Below are 17649 nucleotides of genomic sequence, written 5' to 3'. Positions count from 1 at the left end.
AATCAGACACACAGTGTATGAAATGAGTGGCTTAAGCATTGTGGTTCCCTAGCAACTCTTATCTCATTTAAAAATTGCTGTTAACACTTGTGTGTACAAAGATTGCCGAAAGAGGTTTCCTAGATTTCCTGAGTTCAGACTCTCTGCTCAGAGCAGGGTAAAAAAAAAGCAACAGAAACTTACTTAACTCTTGGCATGTTTGGCAGTTACTCGTGAACCAATTTTGAGGCCCTTGTGTGGTAAAGTAGCATATGCATTTTTCTCTTTATACAGAAAAAAATATTGCCCAGGTAGTAAAATAGGTTGGTAGTCCAGGAATATAGATTTGATCACTAGTGTATAATAATAAAATACTTGAGTTACAACAATTTAAAATACAGCATCATTAACAGTTTAAAGCAAACTAACAATCTCAAAAATAGGATGTGCCCTAAAAATGTACCTCTCGTGTGCCAAAGGCATAAAGAAATGTGTCTTCAGCGTACGAGGAAAACTACTGATTCATGAGGGTGCCAGTTGCACTCCTTTGGGGAGGGAGTTCCACAGCTTAGCAGCTGCCACACAAAATGTTGTCTCCTGGGCCACCTCCACCTCAAGCTTGTGAGGGGGGTGGGAGTACCAAGAGGGTCACCTCTTCTGATTAACACCTAAGAGGGTCTGTAGGGAAGGGGGCAGCCTTCCAGGCATTTGGGGCCTAAGTCATTTAGGACAATAAACACTAATGTGAGCACCTTGAACTGGGCTTAGAAATTGACTGGCAAACCCTTGTGACTGTTTTAAAAGGGAGGTTGTATGAGGTCTAAATGGAACCTCAGTTAGTAAATCTGGCTGCTGAGTTTTTGAGCCAGTTGAAGTTTCAGAGTCTTCTTCAACAGCCTCACATAGAGGGTGTTGCAATAACGCAGTCCGGAAGTTTCCAGAGTATGGAGTACAGTGGCCGAGTCATTTCTGTCCAAAAGGAGCCACAGGTGGCAAACCAGGCAAACCAATGCACCCCTAGCCACTGAGGTCACCTGAGCATGAAGTGACAGTGTGGAATTTAAGACTACACTACAAGGAGCGAACCTGCCCTTCCAGGTGCAACCACACCTCTTGGATGTGAGGACACCAAACACCTCTGTCTTTTCCAGATTCAGCTTCAATTTGCCTGTACTCAGGATAAGGGAGACAAGGAAGTATTATCTTCTCATAGTGACATTTAAGGCTATAGTCCAGGCATAGGCAAACTCGGCCTTCCAGATCTTTTGAGACTACAATTCCCATCATCCTTGACCACTGGTCCTGTTAGCTAGGGATGATGGGAGTTGTAGTCCCAAAACATCCAGAGGGCTGAGTTTGCCTATGCCTGCTATAGTCCTATGCTCACCTACCTGGGAATAAGTCCCATTGAGCCAACCCCTTTTGGTTGACAAGCCTAGGATTGAACTTTAAATTTAACCAGGTATTGCCCTAGATCTGATTGAGGTGTCTGGATGGTACCAGAGTATAACGTTGAAGCAGGATACACCTCTCTGGGGAGATGGTGCCAAAGTTTTGGAGTTGGTGCAGCCTCGATGTAGACGCTTGCAATAATACATGCTTTTATTGGCATGTTTGGTGCGGGGGTTTTCAACCCAGCACAGATAATGACTTTCAGGTTTTAAGCCATTTCACTTCTATCGCACTTTAATCTGGCTAATATGAATTTATTCAACAGACTGATATACTTTCTGTGGAGCTGTCGCTGTCACAATCACTGAACACGAGATATAATTGCAGCAAAGCATAGGAACGAGGCAAAAACAAACAATCCTCAGCCAGCCATGGTTGAAGCTAATGTGTGCTAATGCATAAGAGATTGGCATGGTGGCATCTGGGGCTGGGTAACGTCTGCAGTTAACCATGCAGCGTCGAGACAATTTTGACATTCATTGGGTTAAAGGGAGGAAAAGGTCACTCTGGGGTTAATGCTTGGCTTATCTGGAACAGCTGTGTTGTGCTAAGGCTTAAAAGGCTGTGTTCCCCTGGGAACTTGGAAGAATCCATAGCTAGAAAATGGAAGCAGGTGGATCTCCTTTAGGAATCCGTTGGCTTATGGAAGCCCAACATACTCAGCGTATTTCGGATTCAACACCTCGTAAAAGGACCATAAATGTTTACAATTGTTTGACCCAGCAGAAAGTTGTTCCTCTTTTTACTGAGTGTTGGGTGTTCTCCTCTCGCAGAGCTACAAATCCCAGAGTTCCCTGGGAAGAGAGATTGGCTGCTAAGCCACTTGAGAACTGGAGCTCTGTGAGGGAAAGAGGGGTCTCCTAAGAACTCTCAGCACCTTTAACAAACTACACTTCGTGGGGTTCTTGTGGGGAAGCCATGACAGCTTAAAGTGGTACGATACTGGTTTAAATGTATAGTGCAGATGAGGCCTGTGTCCTGCTTCTCTGCTTCCACTTCCAATGCTGTCACCTCCTCCTGAACTGGAAGAAAATTATTGTTCACTAGAGAGTTCCCATATTCTTTTTGATAATGAAATAATATTTGACATGCATTGATTACCATATAGAAAAACAACACACTATATTCTAGAGATGCTCTTTATACCTGCAGTGAAAGCATGCATCTTGGGCTGCGCTTTCTCTGTAACATTATTGGAAATGCAAGCAAACTGCTTTCTTAACAGTCAGTGTCTCTCTTGGTATATACAGTGGGCTTGCCACTTACATAATTGCACCTTTAGGTGTGTGGCCGAAAAGAAAACAAATAAATGAAGAGCGGCAGAGGTAAAAGTATTTGCCAGAGAAATACTTTTTGAGCCCTCCGTTATGCTTACCAGGCTCTGGGAGGGCCATGCTCCCAGGGCCCTCACACATCCTTCTCCAGAGCCCAGTAAGCAAGCGAGAGGGCTCAAAAAAGCAAGGCTCAGTAAGCAGGGCAGAGTCCAATAGTTTTTGGAAAGCCATGTGTTCCCCATTTCTGATTTGGAGGATTTGAGGCTCCTGATAAATTCTGTAGCCCATTCTAATTTGCAAATACGCTCCCAGAATTCGCTCCGTTTCCCATAGGCATGGCAAAATTCAATGTGTACTTCACTTGTGTTATGCTGCAAAGTTAGCAGTGCATCCTGACCTACACACAGAGCACCCAGCGTTTTGTCTTTTCTGGGTTCATTCCTGTTATCTGGAAGCCTGGTCATGTGAGCTGTTCCTCAGTATCTTAAGCTGCCTTGACAACAAAGCAACTCAAGTGCTAAGCATTGTTGCTGAATCCTTTGCATAATTGATCATTTATGTACTGAGCTCTTGTACTGAGTATTTCTTGTTTTTTCACCATTGCCATTTGCTTTGGCTCTTTTGCTTGACAACCTGTTGAAGATTTCAAAAGCAACAGTATAGCCGTCACAGATGACTGGAACATTTGTTTTTAGTAGCCAATTTAAAGCCATCCTCTCCGTCACAGATGACTGGAACATTTGTTTTTAGTAGCCAATTTAAAGCCATCCTCTCCGGCTTATTCCACTCAGATTGGTTAAATGCATTCCTTTTTTGTTTAGTGTTGGTGAGTCACCCTGTTGCCGATGAAAAAGTATTTGCACTTCATAATTGGTTTTAGTTACTGTTGCCTACAAATGTTAAGAAACGTTGCTGATTTCTTCCTAGTCAGATTTCAAGACTGGTTTGCAGCTGGGGCATACATATTTCATCTCATTAACTACGAACCCCCAAATCTGGGATCCCCTCAAAACTGGTGCCAAGGTTTTGCAGCTGGAAGCTGCAGATTTCCACACTGAACAAGATACATTTATACCTCTGGTTAAATATGCTTTAGGTTGAGCGCTTTCTGGTTGCACTCCGCAGTGACCCGGAAGTAATGGAACTCGTTATTTCCAGGTTTCGCCGCTCGCGCATGCGCAAATGGTCAAAATGACGTCACACACATGCGCAGAAGCGGCGAATCGCGACCTGCAGGCACGGGTTGCGTTCGCTTCAGGATGCAAACGGGGATCCGGAACGGATCCCATTCATATCCAGAGGTACCACTGTACAATGATTTCTTCACACACCTTCCAGTGCTCCCTGGAAAAAGTTTGCCATACGTTTGGAATTTCCTGGACATACCTGGAGTATTGCAGTCAGAAGCAGTGTCCGGGGGGAAAGCTAAAAAATGTCCGGACATATGGTGACCCATGTCGGCAGTGTCATTTTTGGCAATTTCCCTTTAAAAAAAAGCTCAGAAACGTCATTTCTTTTTGCAATTTTGCCCAAAATGCTCAACGACTTTCTTCAGGTTAATGAACATGTAGACCAGAATCTTCAAATGACAATAGATAATCCACTTTAAAGGAGGTGGTTGTGCATCCTCTCTATAAGAGGACCTCTTTGGACCTAGAAGTGTTAAATAACTATTGCCCAGTGGTGAAGATACCCATTTTGGGCAAGGTACCTGTGAGAGTGGTGACCACCCAGCTTCATGTAAATTTGAAGGAAAGTTGATTGTTTGGAAAATTTGGATAACTCTGAGTTTCAAAGTACAGCTGTGCTTCAGTTCTCACTGCTTCAGCTCATAACAATTTAGGGTTTGTATATCTGAAGGACCACCTCCATACCTACCAACCTTCTCAGGTGTCCTTGGAGAGGACATTCTCTGTGGTAGCCCCTAAACTGTGGAACTCCCTCCCCACAGTGATGCATCTAAGCATATTCATTGTTTTCAGCTTTCGCTGTATGCTGAAGACACAGCTCTTTGGCATTTAAGGTACCGTACTTTTTCGTGTGTAAGACTTGGTGTGTTTTTTTACTGAAAAATCATGTTTAAAATCAGGGGTCGTCTTATACATGGGTAGTGCCTAGGGGGGACGTGGGGTTATTGGTGTCTGCGGCAAGGGGTGGTTTGATTGGGTGTTTCTGAGGCAATTGGGTGGGCAATAGGCTGCTTCTGCCGGCGAGGGGACAGACGTTGCGATGTGCGCAAGTGTTAGTGTTGGCCAGGCAGGCCAGCTCAACAACTTTGGGCAATCTCCCCGTAATTTCTTAATTTTTAGTCCCCCCAAATAGGGGACATATTATACACGGGGGCGTGTTATACACAGAAAAGTATGGTATTTTATTTTCTAGAACCCCTATCCTTTGCTGATTTTATACTATTCTGTTCCATTTGTCATTTTTATCATTGCACTGGTTTCATTTGTTTTTATAACAAACCTAGGAACCTGCCCTGGGACCTTATGCTAAAGGGCAGGTAAGAATTTCCTATAAGCTAACTAAGTAAGAGGTGCAATGCTGTACCAATGGCAATAAAATAAATTAATGTGATGTACCACATGCTGTCTGGGACACGGGTGGCACTGTGAGTTAAGCCACAGAGCCAAGGACTTGCTGATCAGAGGGTCGGCGGTTCGAATCCCCGTGACGGGGTGAGCTCCCGTTGCTCGGTCCCTGCTCCTGCCAACCTAGCAGTTCGAAAGCACGTCAAAGTGCAAGTAGATAAATAGGGAGCACTCTGGCGGGAAGGTAAACGGCGTTTCCGTGGGCTGCTCTGGTTCGCCAGAAGTGGCTTAGTCATGCTGGCCACATGACCCGGAAGCTGTATGCCGGCTCCCTCGGCCAATAAAACGAGATGAGCGCCGCAACCCTAGAGTCGGCCACGACTGGACCTAATAGTCAGGGGTCCCCTTTACCCTTTACCTTACCACATGCCGTACATTTCAGTATGTGAATGCCATGTATTGCATGGCTGCCATTTCCACCACTTTACATATTAGGGTAAATGATCAGATTCAAAAGAGCAGCTGTGCTGCTAGGTATAAAATATTCAGGAATGGTAGAGGAGCCAATCTTGTTTGTGTCTTCATAAGAGCTCATTAAGCCGAAAATTGTTATCTGCCACTTTATTACAGGCCCCAGAAACTGGGACGAAACCTTAACAGCAGCTTCTCACCTGTGTTTCATCTTTCAAAAACAAATCCTTTTGAAAAGGCTTATTTAAAGTTGCCATCAACAAAATGTGTGGCATATGCCCTGGAGGCAAGTGGTTAGATGTATGGGTGGTAGCGTGGACCTACTTTGACTAGGCAACCTGCATTAGCCTTATTAAGAAGAGCTTCCTCTGAGTGTCTCTGTGTTGCATATGTGCAGTGAAACATCTTCCTTGCCGTTAATGAGAGAATCATCCCCTCTGCTGTGCGCATCTCTTTCATGTGCCCTGTCATTGCCCTTCATGCCGTTTAATTCAGAACTTAGTGGCCCTTGAAATAACTCCTTCAGCTCTTGATGGACATTTTTGCTGAGGCAAAGTAGACCGTTTGTTGAATGCATTGCAGTGGTAGCACGATTGTCATATTTCCTAAGCGGGCTGAGCATCAGCAGAGGCCAAGAGGTATAGAAATGAAATTAATAAAATAATAGTAGCAATAATAAATCTGATCGGGGGTGGGTGGGAGGAATGGTGCCTAGACACTCTGTTGTGGTGACTGTGACCTAAGTTTAAGGTGCCATTTGGTGATTATCTTATACAGTGGTACCTCGGGTTAAGAACTTAATTCGTTCTGGAGGTCCATACTTAACCTGAAACTGTTCTTAACCTGAGGTACCATTTTAGCTAATGGGGCCTCCCGCTGCCACCACGCCGCCGGAGAACGATTTCTGTTCTCATCCTGAAGAAAAGTTCTTAACCCGAGGTACTATTTCTGGGTTAGCGGAGTCTGTAACCTGAAGCATCTGTAACCCGAGATACCACTGTATATCTGAGTTTCTAACACTGATCCTATCTATTCAAATTGGATGTTGCTCATTAAAAACTTTTGACAGGCTCCTGCAGGATTAGCTTTTGCAGAGGAATGAGCTAATATCTGTAGCTCTCTCCTTTCCCACCAGCCATTTCTTAGAATCAATTAGTTCATGGCATTCTTTGTGTGGGGGGGGGGGACTGGTTTGACCAGGTAAATTAACACCTTGGCATGGATATCCTTTCACAATGACGTAAGCAGAGTTTATTGTAGTAATAAGAAGGGTTTTTAACAAAGCTATTCTTCTTTCAACCAGGCCTCCCTTACTTTTATAACATTGCTTGATACTTTTGTGTATTTTGTGAGGAGTGTGGTAGCAGACTACATGAATTTTATGTTTCCTGCCCTTTGACATGCTTAAACTATGCATCCTTTCTATACTTCTTGGTGTGGAAGATGGTTTTGGTTTCTGTTCCAAAGAATAGCATCGGAACTGCCTCCAAATAAGAGTTATAACTATATGTATTGTCTTCCATGTATTGTCTCCTTCATTGGAGGTTATTGAGCAGAGTTTGGATGGCCATCTGCCATAGATGCTTTATAGTTGAGATTCCTGCATTGCAGCAGGGTTGGACTAGATGACCCTTGGGGTCCCTTACAACTCTACAGTTCTACGATTCTGTGACCCTCTGACGTTTCCCCCCTCCTTTCGTTTCCTGCATTTGGTGCCTACCCTTCTTTTGGATGGGAGCCTAACACAAACTCCCTCCAAAACACATTAAAACCTACATTTTGTATGTGTTTTTTCTCTCAGACAATTCTGTACCATTCTAAATTTCCACAAGAAAAGAAGACTTTAATGGCATTATTCAAAAGACCATAACTCTTAAAACACAAACAAACAAACAACCCTCAAAACATATATTTTTAAAAAACCGAATCAGCCAAATGAAGAAAGTTGGCAATGCTACAAGGAACCTCAAAAACTGGCCTAACCGGGACGGGAGTATTGTGTGGGTTAATCTTTTGTAAATGTTAATGATTATATGGTGCCTCTTCTGTGTTTGTGACAGACAGCAGGATAAAGAGATCTTAGCAGGTCTGTGTTGCACCTGTTAATTTTTTTAAAAAAATTTCTGGCTACTTTCCTGGGCACTCCCAGGAGAAGTATTAAATATCTCATGATTTCTAAAATGTATTAATGAAGAAAGATTGGTGAACTTTTCCTTGACAACCAAAATGTATTTTTAAAAAACCACCCTAGTTGGAAATGTTTGTCTGATTGTGAGAGATGCTTCATATCAGTAGGAGGAAAACCCCAGAGGAGGAGAAACTAAAACTCAGCAAATGAATTAGCGTTAACAGTATTAGTTCTACACAAGGTGCACAACAGATTACTTTAAATGGAGATAATTGGTGATGTAGCCTTGTCTCAGATTCTTGAGCGCTGATGACGACTAGTGATGGCATCTGAAACATCTTCCAGAGCTTGTGCCTGTGGTCAGCATAGCTGGTCACCTGTCAAGGCCAGTGCCTCAGCAAGGACCCCACTGCCAGCTTCTGTAGCCCCCTGGCTTTGCCGCCGCCTGGTCAGCTGCTCTCTCTGAATGAGTTAGTTGTGAGAGAAGCAAGGAGGAAGTGCATTATCCTTCATTCAACTTTCTTGCTAGCTGGTTATGCACACAGTAGCCAGAGGAAGAAGTTTAGTGAATGAGTAGCAGTAACACCGGTGGGACGCGGGTGGCGCTGTGGGTTAAACCACAGAGCCTAGGACTTGCCGATCAGAAGGTTGGCGGTTCGAATCCCTGCAACGGGATGAGCTCCCGTTGCTCGGTCCCTGATCCTGCCAACCTAGCAGTTTGAAAGCACGTCAAAGTGCAAGTAGATAAATAGGTACCGCTCCGGCGGGAAGGTAAACGGCATTTCCATGCGCTGCTCTGGTTCGCCAGAAGCGGCTTAGTCATGCTGGCCACATGACCTGGAAGCTGTACGCCGGCTCCCTCGGCCAATAAAGCGAGATAAGTGCCGCAACCCCAGAGTCGGTCACGACTGGACCTAATGGTCAGGGGTCCCTTTACCTTTACCTTAGCAGTAGCACCAGCACTCTGGAGTTTTTGTCCAAAGGCTCTCTCAAATCTGAACCCCCGCTTCTCTTTTCTGTGGGTATATCATAGGGCCCTGCCCCAAAAAGCTTACAATTTATGTTGGAAGAGTTTGTTTTTGCAAACCTACACAGTATTGCTTAAAATGTATAGCGCAGCTGGGCCTCTAGTTTTCCCTCAAGGATGCATGTGGGCCTTTGAGACTCTGGCAACATGTGCTGAACAGCTGGATTTAATTTTTTAGCTGTCTGTAATCTTAAGTGACAGGCTCTTAACACAACCACACTTTATTATCACCAGTTAGTACAGAGAAACCACCACTGTGCCATTCGGGAGTGGAATCAAATAAAAATCCAAGGTAATTTAACTGGAGAGCAATATAAACACGAAGAGATACTTGCACTCGCTTTAGAGTGAAAAGTCGAGGATAAATCAATAGGATTCTTTATTTTCTTTTTTTTATTTCCAGTCAGTGATTAAATTAGTAAAATATGCTGCCGGCAGTAAAAGCTTGCAAGCCTGTGCTTTCACAATTGGATTTCTCTTCGGAGAATAGCAGATATTTGATTAAATGAGCTTTAGTAATGGGACTTGGGGAAATTTTAAAAAGGTACCGTATTTTTCCGTGTATAAGACTAGGTTTTCCCCCTAAAAAATAATGTCCAAAATTTGGGGGCGTCATATACACGGATAGATCTTTCCCCATTTTCTTAAATCGGAGCCCCCCAAAATAGGGGGCATCTTATACATAGGGGCGTCTTATAGATGGAAAAATACGGTAAATGAAGTTATGGATTTTTAGAAGAATGCCAGAGTAGAAATTTCAGAGTTGAGTTCCTTGGAGTACATTCTGATTTTAATTATGAAAACGTATGGCATTGACTGCTTAACATTGGACTGTATCATAGTGTACATATCTGGTTGCGGCAACTTAAGAGCGTTCTCCCTTGCAGAGTGCAATCCTAAGGAACAGTGGTACCTCAGGTTAAGAACTTAATTCGTTCTGGAGGTCCATTGTTAACCTGAAACTGTTCTTAACCTGAAGCACCACTTTAGCTAATGGAGCCTCCTGCTGCCACCACACGATTTCTGTTCTCATCCTGAAGCAAAGTTTTTAACCTGAGGTACTATTTCTGGGTTAGCAGAGTCTGTAACCTGAAGCGTATGTAACCTGAGATACCACTGTACTTTTTTTTTTTTAAGGAACACAGGAGAAGAAATGCACACTGCCAAAACCTTTGTATGTGCCCTGTGTTAATAACTATAATATAGATTTATTTATATGTTTATTTATAACCTGCCATTAACAGGAATGTCCCAGAAAGGTTTACAGCATATAAAAACACAACACGAAAGACTACTCCCTGCAAATATGGTAACCCCCAAACAATACCATACAGGGAAGATACCAAAACCAATTCTTCAGTTTTAAAAGGCCAGAGGTGGTACTAGGTATGTCTCTGGGAGGAGGGCATTCCACATGCCTGGGGGCCATCTCTACGAAGGCCCCCCTCATGAACCAAATCTCTCAGAGTGGCAGGAAGGGCTTCCCACTGATTTTAATAAACCTATAGGGAAAGAGGTCCTCTTTCAGTTGTATGGGGCCCAAATCTTTTAAAAAACAGTTCATTTAAAATATTTGAAACCTTTCAGATTTAATATCAAGCATTCAGTCCTTTAATTTGTATGCCGCCTTTACAAAGTTAAAACCATGCTCCAGGCGGTTTACAACATATAAAAAATTACACAGGTGCAAACATAACAAAAGTAGTCATAAGCAATAAACAAAACAAAAAAAATCAAAAACTGCATAATCAAGTTGAACCACTTCCACATAAATCATAAGATCCGAAATAAATAAATAAAGAATAATATCTGGTAATTGTGATTTACACACCCCTTGGAGAACATTTTGAGGAGTTTATCCATTTTCTAAACAAACAAACAAACAGTATTATCAAGAACAATGTACTGACTATATTATTATGAATAAATTATATTAGCTTATGTATAAGGATTGAAAGTTGAATTGTCGTTTTATTTTTTATGTATTTATAAGGGGGAAATTGGGCAATTTATCCACAGACTGCAGGTTGATAAGGACCATAAGGACAGTTGTGAACATATAGATTTTTGTGTGTTTGCCTATTAATTACATGTGAATAGCAAAAGACTGCTCAGCATTGTCCTGTGGGTAATCAACAAATGGAATTTACTTGGCTCAGGCATTAGATTACAAGAGTCAGCGGATGGTACCCTGTGAATTATTTATTTGGTCCCCTTTTTAAGTTGGTACAAGATTGAAATGTGATTTCATATTAGCTCTGTTCATTCTTTGGATTAAAAGATGAATCCTGAAAGTTAACGTAAAGACATTGGCGTCTGATCTAAGGCAGGATGAGATTGCCTATCTAAGCAAGGTGGGGATGCTTGGATCTTGATGACTCTGTGGTGATAGTCTGAAGCCAAAATAGAAGTGCATGTTTGTGGGTTTACGTCAGCGTTCCTTTCCATGCAGACTCAGTTGATTCTGAATCCCCAAAGAAGCTTGAAAACAAGTGGGACATTTTATCTGCAACAGGTGTTCATATAAAACATGCTTGAGGTTTGGTTGGGTGTTTGTAGATTGACTACGAGAATGCTATAAGCAGCCCCAGCAAATGACAGGCGTACTACTTCTGATTTGCAAGCAAATATGACAGTGGAGTCTATATTGGCATGCAGAAGTAAGGACAAAAACGAGGGGTGATCTTTGGATGATGGGCATGTGGTGGTCCCAGCAGATGGTGTGTGTTTCTAAATTTAAAAATGTGTATATTAAGAAGCTACAAGCATGAATGTACTGCAATGCGCAACCACATGGTGGCTACGTACTTTTATGACACGAGGAAAGACCTAGACATTCTTGGTTCAAGCTTCAAGAATGAAGCCAAATTTGTTAATGAATTAAAAATTCTCTTAAGTGCAGTAGAAAGTTTGCCCTTGATGGTAATCAGTCCTTTAGGCAATAAGAAACATGTACAATCTCCAGATGGGCCACTTGTGGCTTCTTCAGATGTTGTTAGACTCCCAACTCCCATCATTCCCAATCCGCATGGCCCCAATGCTCAGGGATGATGGGAGCTGTAGTTGAGCAGCACCTGTCAAGGAATGCACACGGCAGATAGTTAACTCTGTTGTCAAAGGCTTGGGATGCGTTGATCTTGGTGTCTCTGTTGACAGTCTCTTCTACAGCTCAGGAGACCTATACACACCAGTCTAGCGTTTAGGCAGCTATTCCCAGGTCTGCACTCCATGGAGCAGTTGAAGCAACAGGGGACCCCTTCCCCCTCCACCATGTTATGTACCTTCCCCCGATGAGCTGTGCGCATGGAGGCTACACCTGCATGGATGCTTCCTCTGCTTACCTCTTTTCAGTCCCCTCCTGGTTCTGGGAGACGGTGGTGCAGGAGAGGGTGAGGAAGCACCTGGCTCTTCACTTGCCTGACCAGTGGCAAGTGGCACCTGCCCAAGGAGCAAAAAAGTAAGAGGTAGTAAAATACTAATGCCCATCAACTTGGGGGCCCCCTCAAATTTTTTACTGGGTGGGGCTGAATGGACCTTGGACCCTAGGAGTTTGCTCCTATATAGGGGTCAGCAAAGTTTTTGTGGTTTGGGCCGGTTCACGGTCCCGCGGACGCCGCGGTGGGCCAGAGTGCGCGCGCACACACATGCGCAAATGCTATTTCCGGCACGGAGGAGGCGTGCACAGCTTTCAATTTGCTGCAGGAGCTTCCTGCAGCCAATGGGAAGTTGGCTAGTGTCGCTCTGCTCCACTCCGGTTTAGTGCAGGGGAGCTGACCGAGCGGGCAGCAGGGGGTCCCTGAGCAAGCAGCGGGGCTCCATAGGTCAGTTAAATGACCCCCATGGGCCGTTTGTTGCCCATGGACCTTAGGTTGCCGACCCCTGCTCCTACACGTCCACCCCATTTGATTTTATAATATGCTGTATACTAGAATGGATTTTGCTGTTAGTTTTGTCTGATCAATATACTGCAGAATGAATTATTTTTAAAAACCCAAAATCTCTAGATGTTCAGTGCTTTCTTTTGGGCGTGCAGCTTCATTCAAAAGGTCTAGAGTCTACAGATTCTTATCGGCAGAGCCGCTGAAAAATATGCCACTATGCTTACCAGAATTGCTTCCAGGAAGCAGCACCTGCCAGCATGGTTCCACCAGCTCATACATTACTTCCTGCATGAGTCTGCAGCCACAGGGCCTCTCGGTGGGGAGCATTTTAGAGTATGCAAAGCTGCCCCTAGACGGGAAGTGGAATTTATGGTTCTATGCCCACTTGTTTCACTTCACATTCATTTGAAGGCATTATAACACCTTTGCATTCAGTAATGATGATAAAGCCGCTTGGCATTGTCCACTATATATATATTAAAAAGAGCAAATGTTGCTGGTCTAAAAAAATGAGGGAACTTGGGGGAGAGGCAGAGATTAGAGGTCATTTGCAAGTGAAAAGCTTCATACGAGGGGCAGGGAACCCCTTTTTAATCCAAGGGGACACATTCCCTTCTGGGCAGCATTATGAGAACCACATGTCAGGGATGGGAGGGGCCAGAAGCAAAAGTAGGCAGGGCAAAAAATGTAAAGTTTTTAAATTGTACAGTAGAATGGTTTCTATGCACAGTGTCCCTCATCCCTCTCTATATTCTATCCCGGCAGTTAAGAGGCATTATAAGAGTTCAAGGAAACATGCCAGGCAGGAAAAAAGACTTAGGGTGCAAAGCAGTGAGGGGGGTGCTCTGCAAAGAGGGGGGCTGGCATGGGGAGAGCTGTGAGGGCCATATAGAGGGTCCCAGAGGGCCACATTTGGCCCTTATGTCTGAGGTTCCCCACCGCTCGTTTAAACATTTGCAAGGAAGGAGAGATGTACATGTCCGGATGCTGGAATGTTAAGGGGGCGCAAGTGAAAAACGAGGGGGGCTTAAAATGAGAGCAAATAACCCAAGAGGAAGATATTGGCACACTGAAGACAAAATAGGTTGAGAGAGAGAGAGAGAGAGAGAGAGAGAGAGAGAGAGAGAGAGAACAAGAGGCTGGAAAAATAAAGAGCTTTGAAAGCAAAAGTAGTGGTTGAAATGATCTTACAAGGAAATGGAAGATAATCTGTTGCAACCTCCCTACCTCTGCTCCAGCCTTAGCACAGTACAGTGGTACCTCAGGTTACAAACGCTTCAGGTTACAGACTCCGCTAACCCAGAAATATTACCTCGGGTTAAGAACTTTGCTTCAGGATGAGAACAGAAATCATGTGGCAGCAGTGGGAGACCCCATTAGCTAAAGTGGTGCTTCAGGTTAAGAACAGTTTCAGGTTAAGAACGGACCTCCGGAACGAATTAAGTACATAACCAGAGGTACCACTGTAAAGCACTCTCAGAATCACCCCTGCTGCTTTCTCTTGTCCCCCCCCACCCACAAAAAAACTAAGCAAACACACATATACACATACATGTTATGGAGGATCTCGTTCACCAAATTAGCAAATGTGCAGCTGTGCTCTAAAAGCCCAAGTCTCACTTATGAGTTTTGTTGCTGCCTCCATGAACAAATTTACTTCTTCAAGGCAGTAGTCTGTTTGTCTAGGCAAGTCATATTAAATAACTAGTAGCTCTCAAAACTGCTTTAAAAACAACTGTCTCTAAAAACAACTGCCATTAGTTTTCATTATTCTATCTCCTCTTTTTTCATATTTTAGGAGGTCCTCCAGCAACTGATCATTATGAATTTGCCAAACGTCTTGATAGTTGGCAAAGATCCTCTGTCTGGTGAGTAGCCTTGTGACGCTCTGCCCTCTTAAATTTCAAAAATATTGACTGTATGGAACAGTATTTACAACTTTCTCAGCTGAAATTAGTTTGGTGCGGAAGAAAATGAGGAGAATAAAAGAGAGGTGGGTATAAGCAAGGGGTAGCCATTTACAGTATATGTGTTCTGCTTCCATTGGAAATCAGCACTGGAGGACTTCCGGGTTAGCGCCAACAACGAATGGTGGAGTTCCTCCGACGGGAGGAATGGGCTCTGTGGAAATTGGGTCTTCCTGCCGCGGGGAAGGCGGGGACCCGCTAGAAATCCCAGGCGGAAAAGCCCAGGAATGTGGGGTTCGGCAGAGCACCAAAAGCGCCTCCCCTACTCACGAGGAAACCCCTTTCCGGGGCTCCGGAGTGAAGTGGGGTGAGTAGCGCGGTGCTGCGAACCGATTGCTATTTCCATGGAGGGAAGCCGCACAGCCATCGCCGGAGAGCGCTTTACTTTTTCCTGATGACATTTGGACTCTAAATCAAGTACCCGTGAGTAAAAACGGAGAATTGGATCAAGAAATCTGCAAAATTTGGGAATTAGGCACGAAGTGGGAAGGTTTAAACAGGAAGTCCGCCTTCCGCTTTTTGTATATAGACTGAAGCAAAGACCTTGCAACCTAATAACCTGGAAAACTGTTTTAAAGTTGGAAATTTCCTGCATCCACAACCAATAAAACCCCCTTGGAAGCAGGAGAAAAGGGGGGGGGGACTTGACTGTTTAACCCTGCAGGAGGAGAGTAAAGGAATTTCAGTCTCCATCGTCCCAAACCTGGGGACGGGGTGTCGGGACAGAAATTGCTTGAGACGTCCATTGATTGAAAGTGCAGCATTTTGACAGATAGTTAAAAAAAGAGAAACAAATTAACTTCAACGCTACTTTCTGCATTTCTGCATTTTAAAGAAACAAAGTATCTGAAAATTGAAAGTATTTGAAATCGAAAGTAACCTCCTTTGTTGGATACTTTTTAAAAATGGAAACAAATAGAAATTGTGTCCCCTAGAGGGAGCCTGTCAGTTTGTTGTTGCAGCTTACCTGGAGACTCTACAGCTGTGAGATTGGGATTGTGGGACCAGCCGTTTAACCTTGAACAGAAATGTGTTGGAAGGAAGGTTTGGTGTCTGCCCTTGGCATGACAAATACTTTGCTGGAGCAGCTGCATGAGAAAATGAACTTGATGCATGAAAAGTTGGACTTGATGAATGCTGTAGCCAGTGAATTTGACTTAACAGGAAATAAGGATAAAGAAGTTATACAGCGACCAATTCAGGAATCTGGTTTGACAAGGCAAGTCCAAGGGCAGAAGAGGAAGGAAGAGGCTGTGATTACTCCTCAAACAACACAAATGGAGAGATCCAAAGTCCTGCAGGAACAAAAGCCACTGCGTTGGAAGATTGAACTTGGAGAGTGTTTGGAAGTGTTTGAAGTCAAGGAAGCTCTTAACTCTAGTGGGACCATGAAACAGGAGGACAACTATCTTTTGGATAAATATATTTTTTGGATTACAAAGATGACGATGGGGAGTGGGACTGGGGGGAATGGGCCAGTCTGACGAAGGAAAATGGAAACTATTACCGGATGGAACCCTCCGGAGACCCACTCCCCAAGAAACCAGCAATAGACAAAGAAGTGCGTAAGCACAAACAAGAACAAGAAAATCTGCAGAAGGGGCCTAGAAGAGACTTAAGGGCCTCGGACATAAGAACACCAGATTGATGGACTGGATGTAATGGACAGAAAGGACTGACATAACCCGAAACCAGGAAGAAGGGACGTTGGATAAAAATTAGAAATATCAAGGAAAATTTCTTTTTAATTTTGGAATTAGTGCAACATTAATGAAATATTAGGGAATATGCTGGAAAGGAATTAAATTGGCTTTAGCAGAAATGATTTAAGGAGATATGTATGAATATGATTTAAATTTTGAAATCTTAAGATTTTTAAGATAAGGCTAAAGAGATTAAGGTAAATTGAATAACAGATTATATTAAAAGATGGAAAGGATATGTTGAATTAATAAATAAGATAGATTGTTAAGATTAATTATTTAAATTAAAATTGAGAAATATGGGAAGAATTTGCTGGAATAACGAATTAAATCAGAATACAAAAAGGGAGGTGCAAGGAGGTTCAAGAAATAAGCAAATGAAAAGTTGTAACTTGAGATTTGTATTTTTCTTCTTTTTTTGGTTTTTTCTTTTTGTTTTACTTTTTGCTGTATTTTTCTGTTTTTCTTGTTTCTTTTTTTGTGTTTATGTATTCATGAAATTTTGAATAAATATTATTAAAAAAAAAAAAAAGGAAATCAGCACTGGAGCCCTTTGCTCCTGAGTCACGTGGGGCAAATGCATTTTACATTGAGTCAGCGCTGTGGAATTGCAGTCATCCGAAAGGTGATAGCAAGAGTTGTGATTTCAGCTGCAGCACCTTTTCCCTCCGCAGCTTGTTGCCAAACTTTGTGCAGGAGCAGACTGTAAAAAAAATAAAAAAATCTTGGCTATATTGCCAACTAGGGGCAAGGTCCTGTGGCCGCATTTTGAACCGCCTTTATGTTTTCTGTACTGCTAAACAGAACTTGATCCAGAGCGTAATGGAAGCCAGGTACAGGTTCCTGTGCTTCGAAAACAGGAAGCCAGTTGTTCAAGGCTACACAGCAGGTGCCAATCGTGGGTTGGTTTCCTCTGTGGTGTAAGCTTCCAACAACAGAAGGTGGGTCAGTTCAGAACTAGCACGCCCATATATGTGTCCCACAGGACTCATAAATAAAATTGACAGGGCCTTTGTGTGGATGTGCTCAACTTGGTTCATTATTGCACAAGCCCCTTGCAGAAAACAGGTTGAAATTTTGATTTAGAGCTGACTAGGACGAAGGCTCCAACCTTTGTTCAGCATGGTGTATGAAGGAACAGAATTGAGCGCACAAGGGCATCAGATTTGGGATTTTTTAAAGACATATTTATTTCTACAAATGTTTATACACTGCACTTCTGGACGGAGCACA

At 43.3% G+C, this 17649-nt stretch overlaps 1 protein-coding gene across 2 annotated transcripts in view; it reads left to right on the top strand.

Moving 5' to 3' along the window:
* Window positions 1-17649, top strand: part of CCDC88C (coiled-coil domain containing 88C) — a 97046-nt gene that overhangs the window by 19991 nt on the left and 59406 nt on the right. For both annotated transcript variants that reach the window (XM_083609261.1, XM_083609262.1), the window contains one exon: window positions 14545-14614. In XM_083609261.1, coding sequence (XP_083465387.1) covers window positions 14545-14614 — 70 coding nt within the window. The remainder of the gene's footprint in view (window positions 1-14544; window positions 14615-17649) is intronic.

This window comes from Podarcis filfolensis (genome assembly GCF_964270895.1).
Source record: "Podarcis filfolensis genome assembly, chromosome: 1".
Classification (NCBI taxonomy): domain Eukaryota; kingdom Metazoa; phylum Chordata; class Lepidosauria; order Squamata; family Lacertidae; genus Podarcis; species Podarcis filfolensis.
The sequence above is the reverse complement of the archived record's forward strand: the minus strand, read 5'-3'. Positions and strand labels throughout refer to the sequence as shown.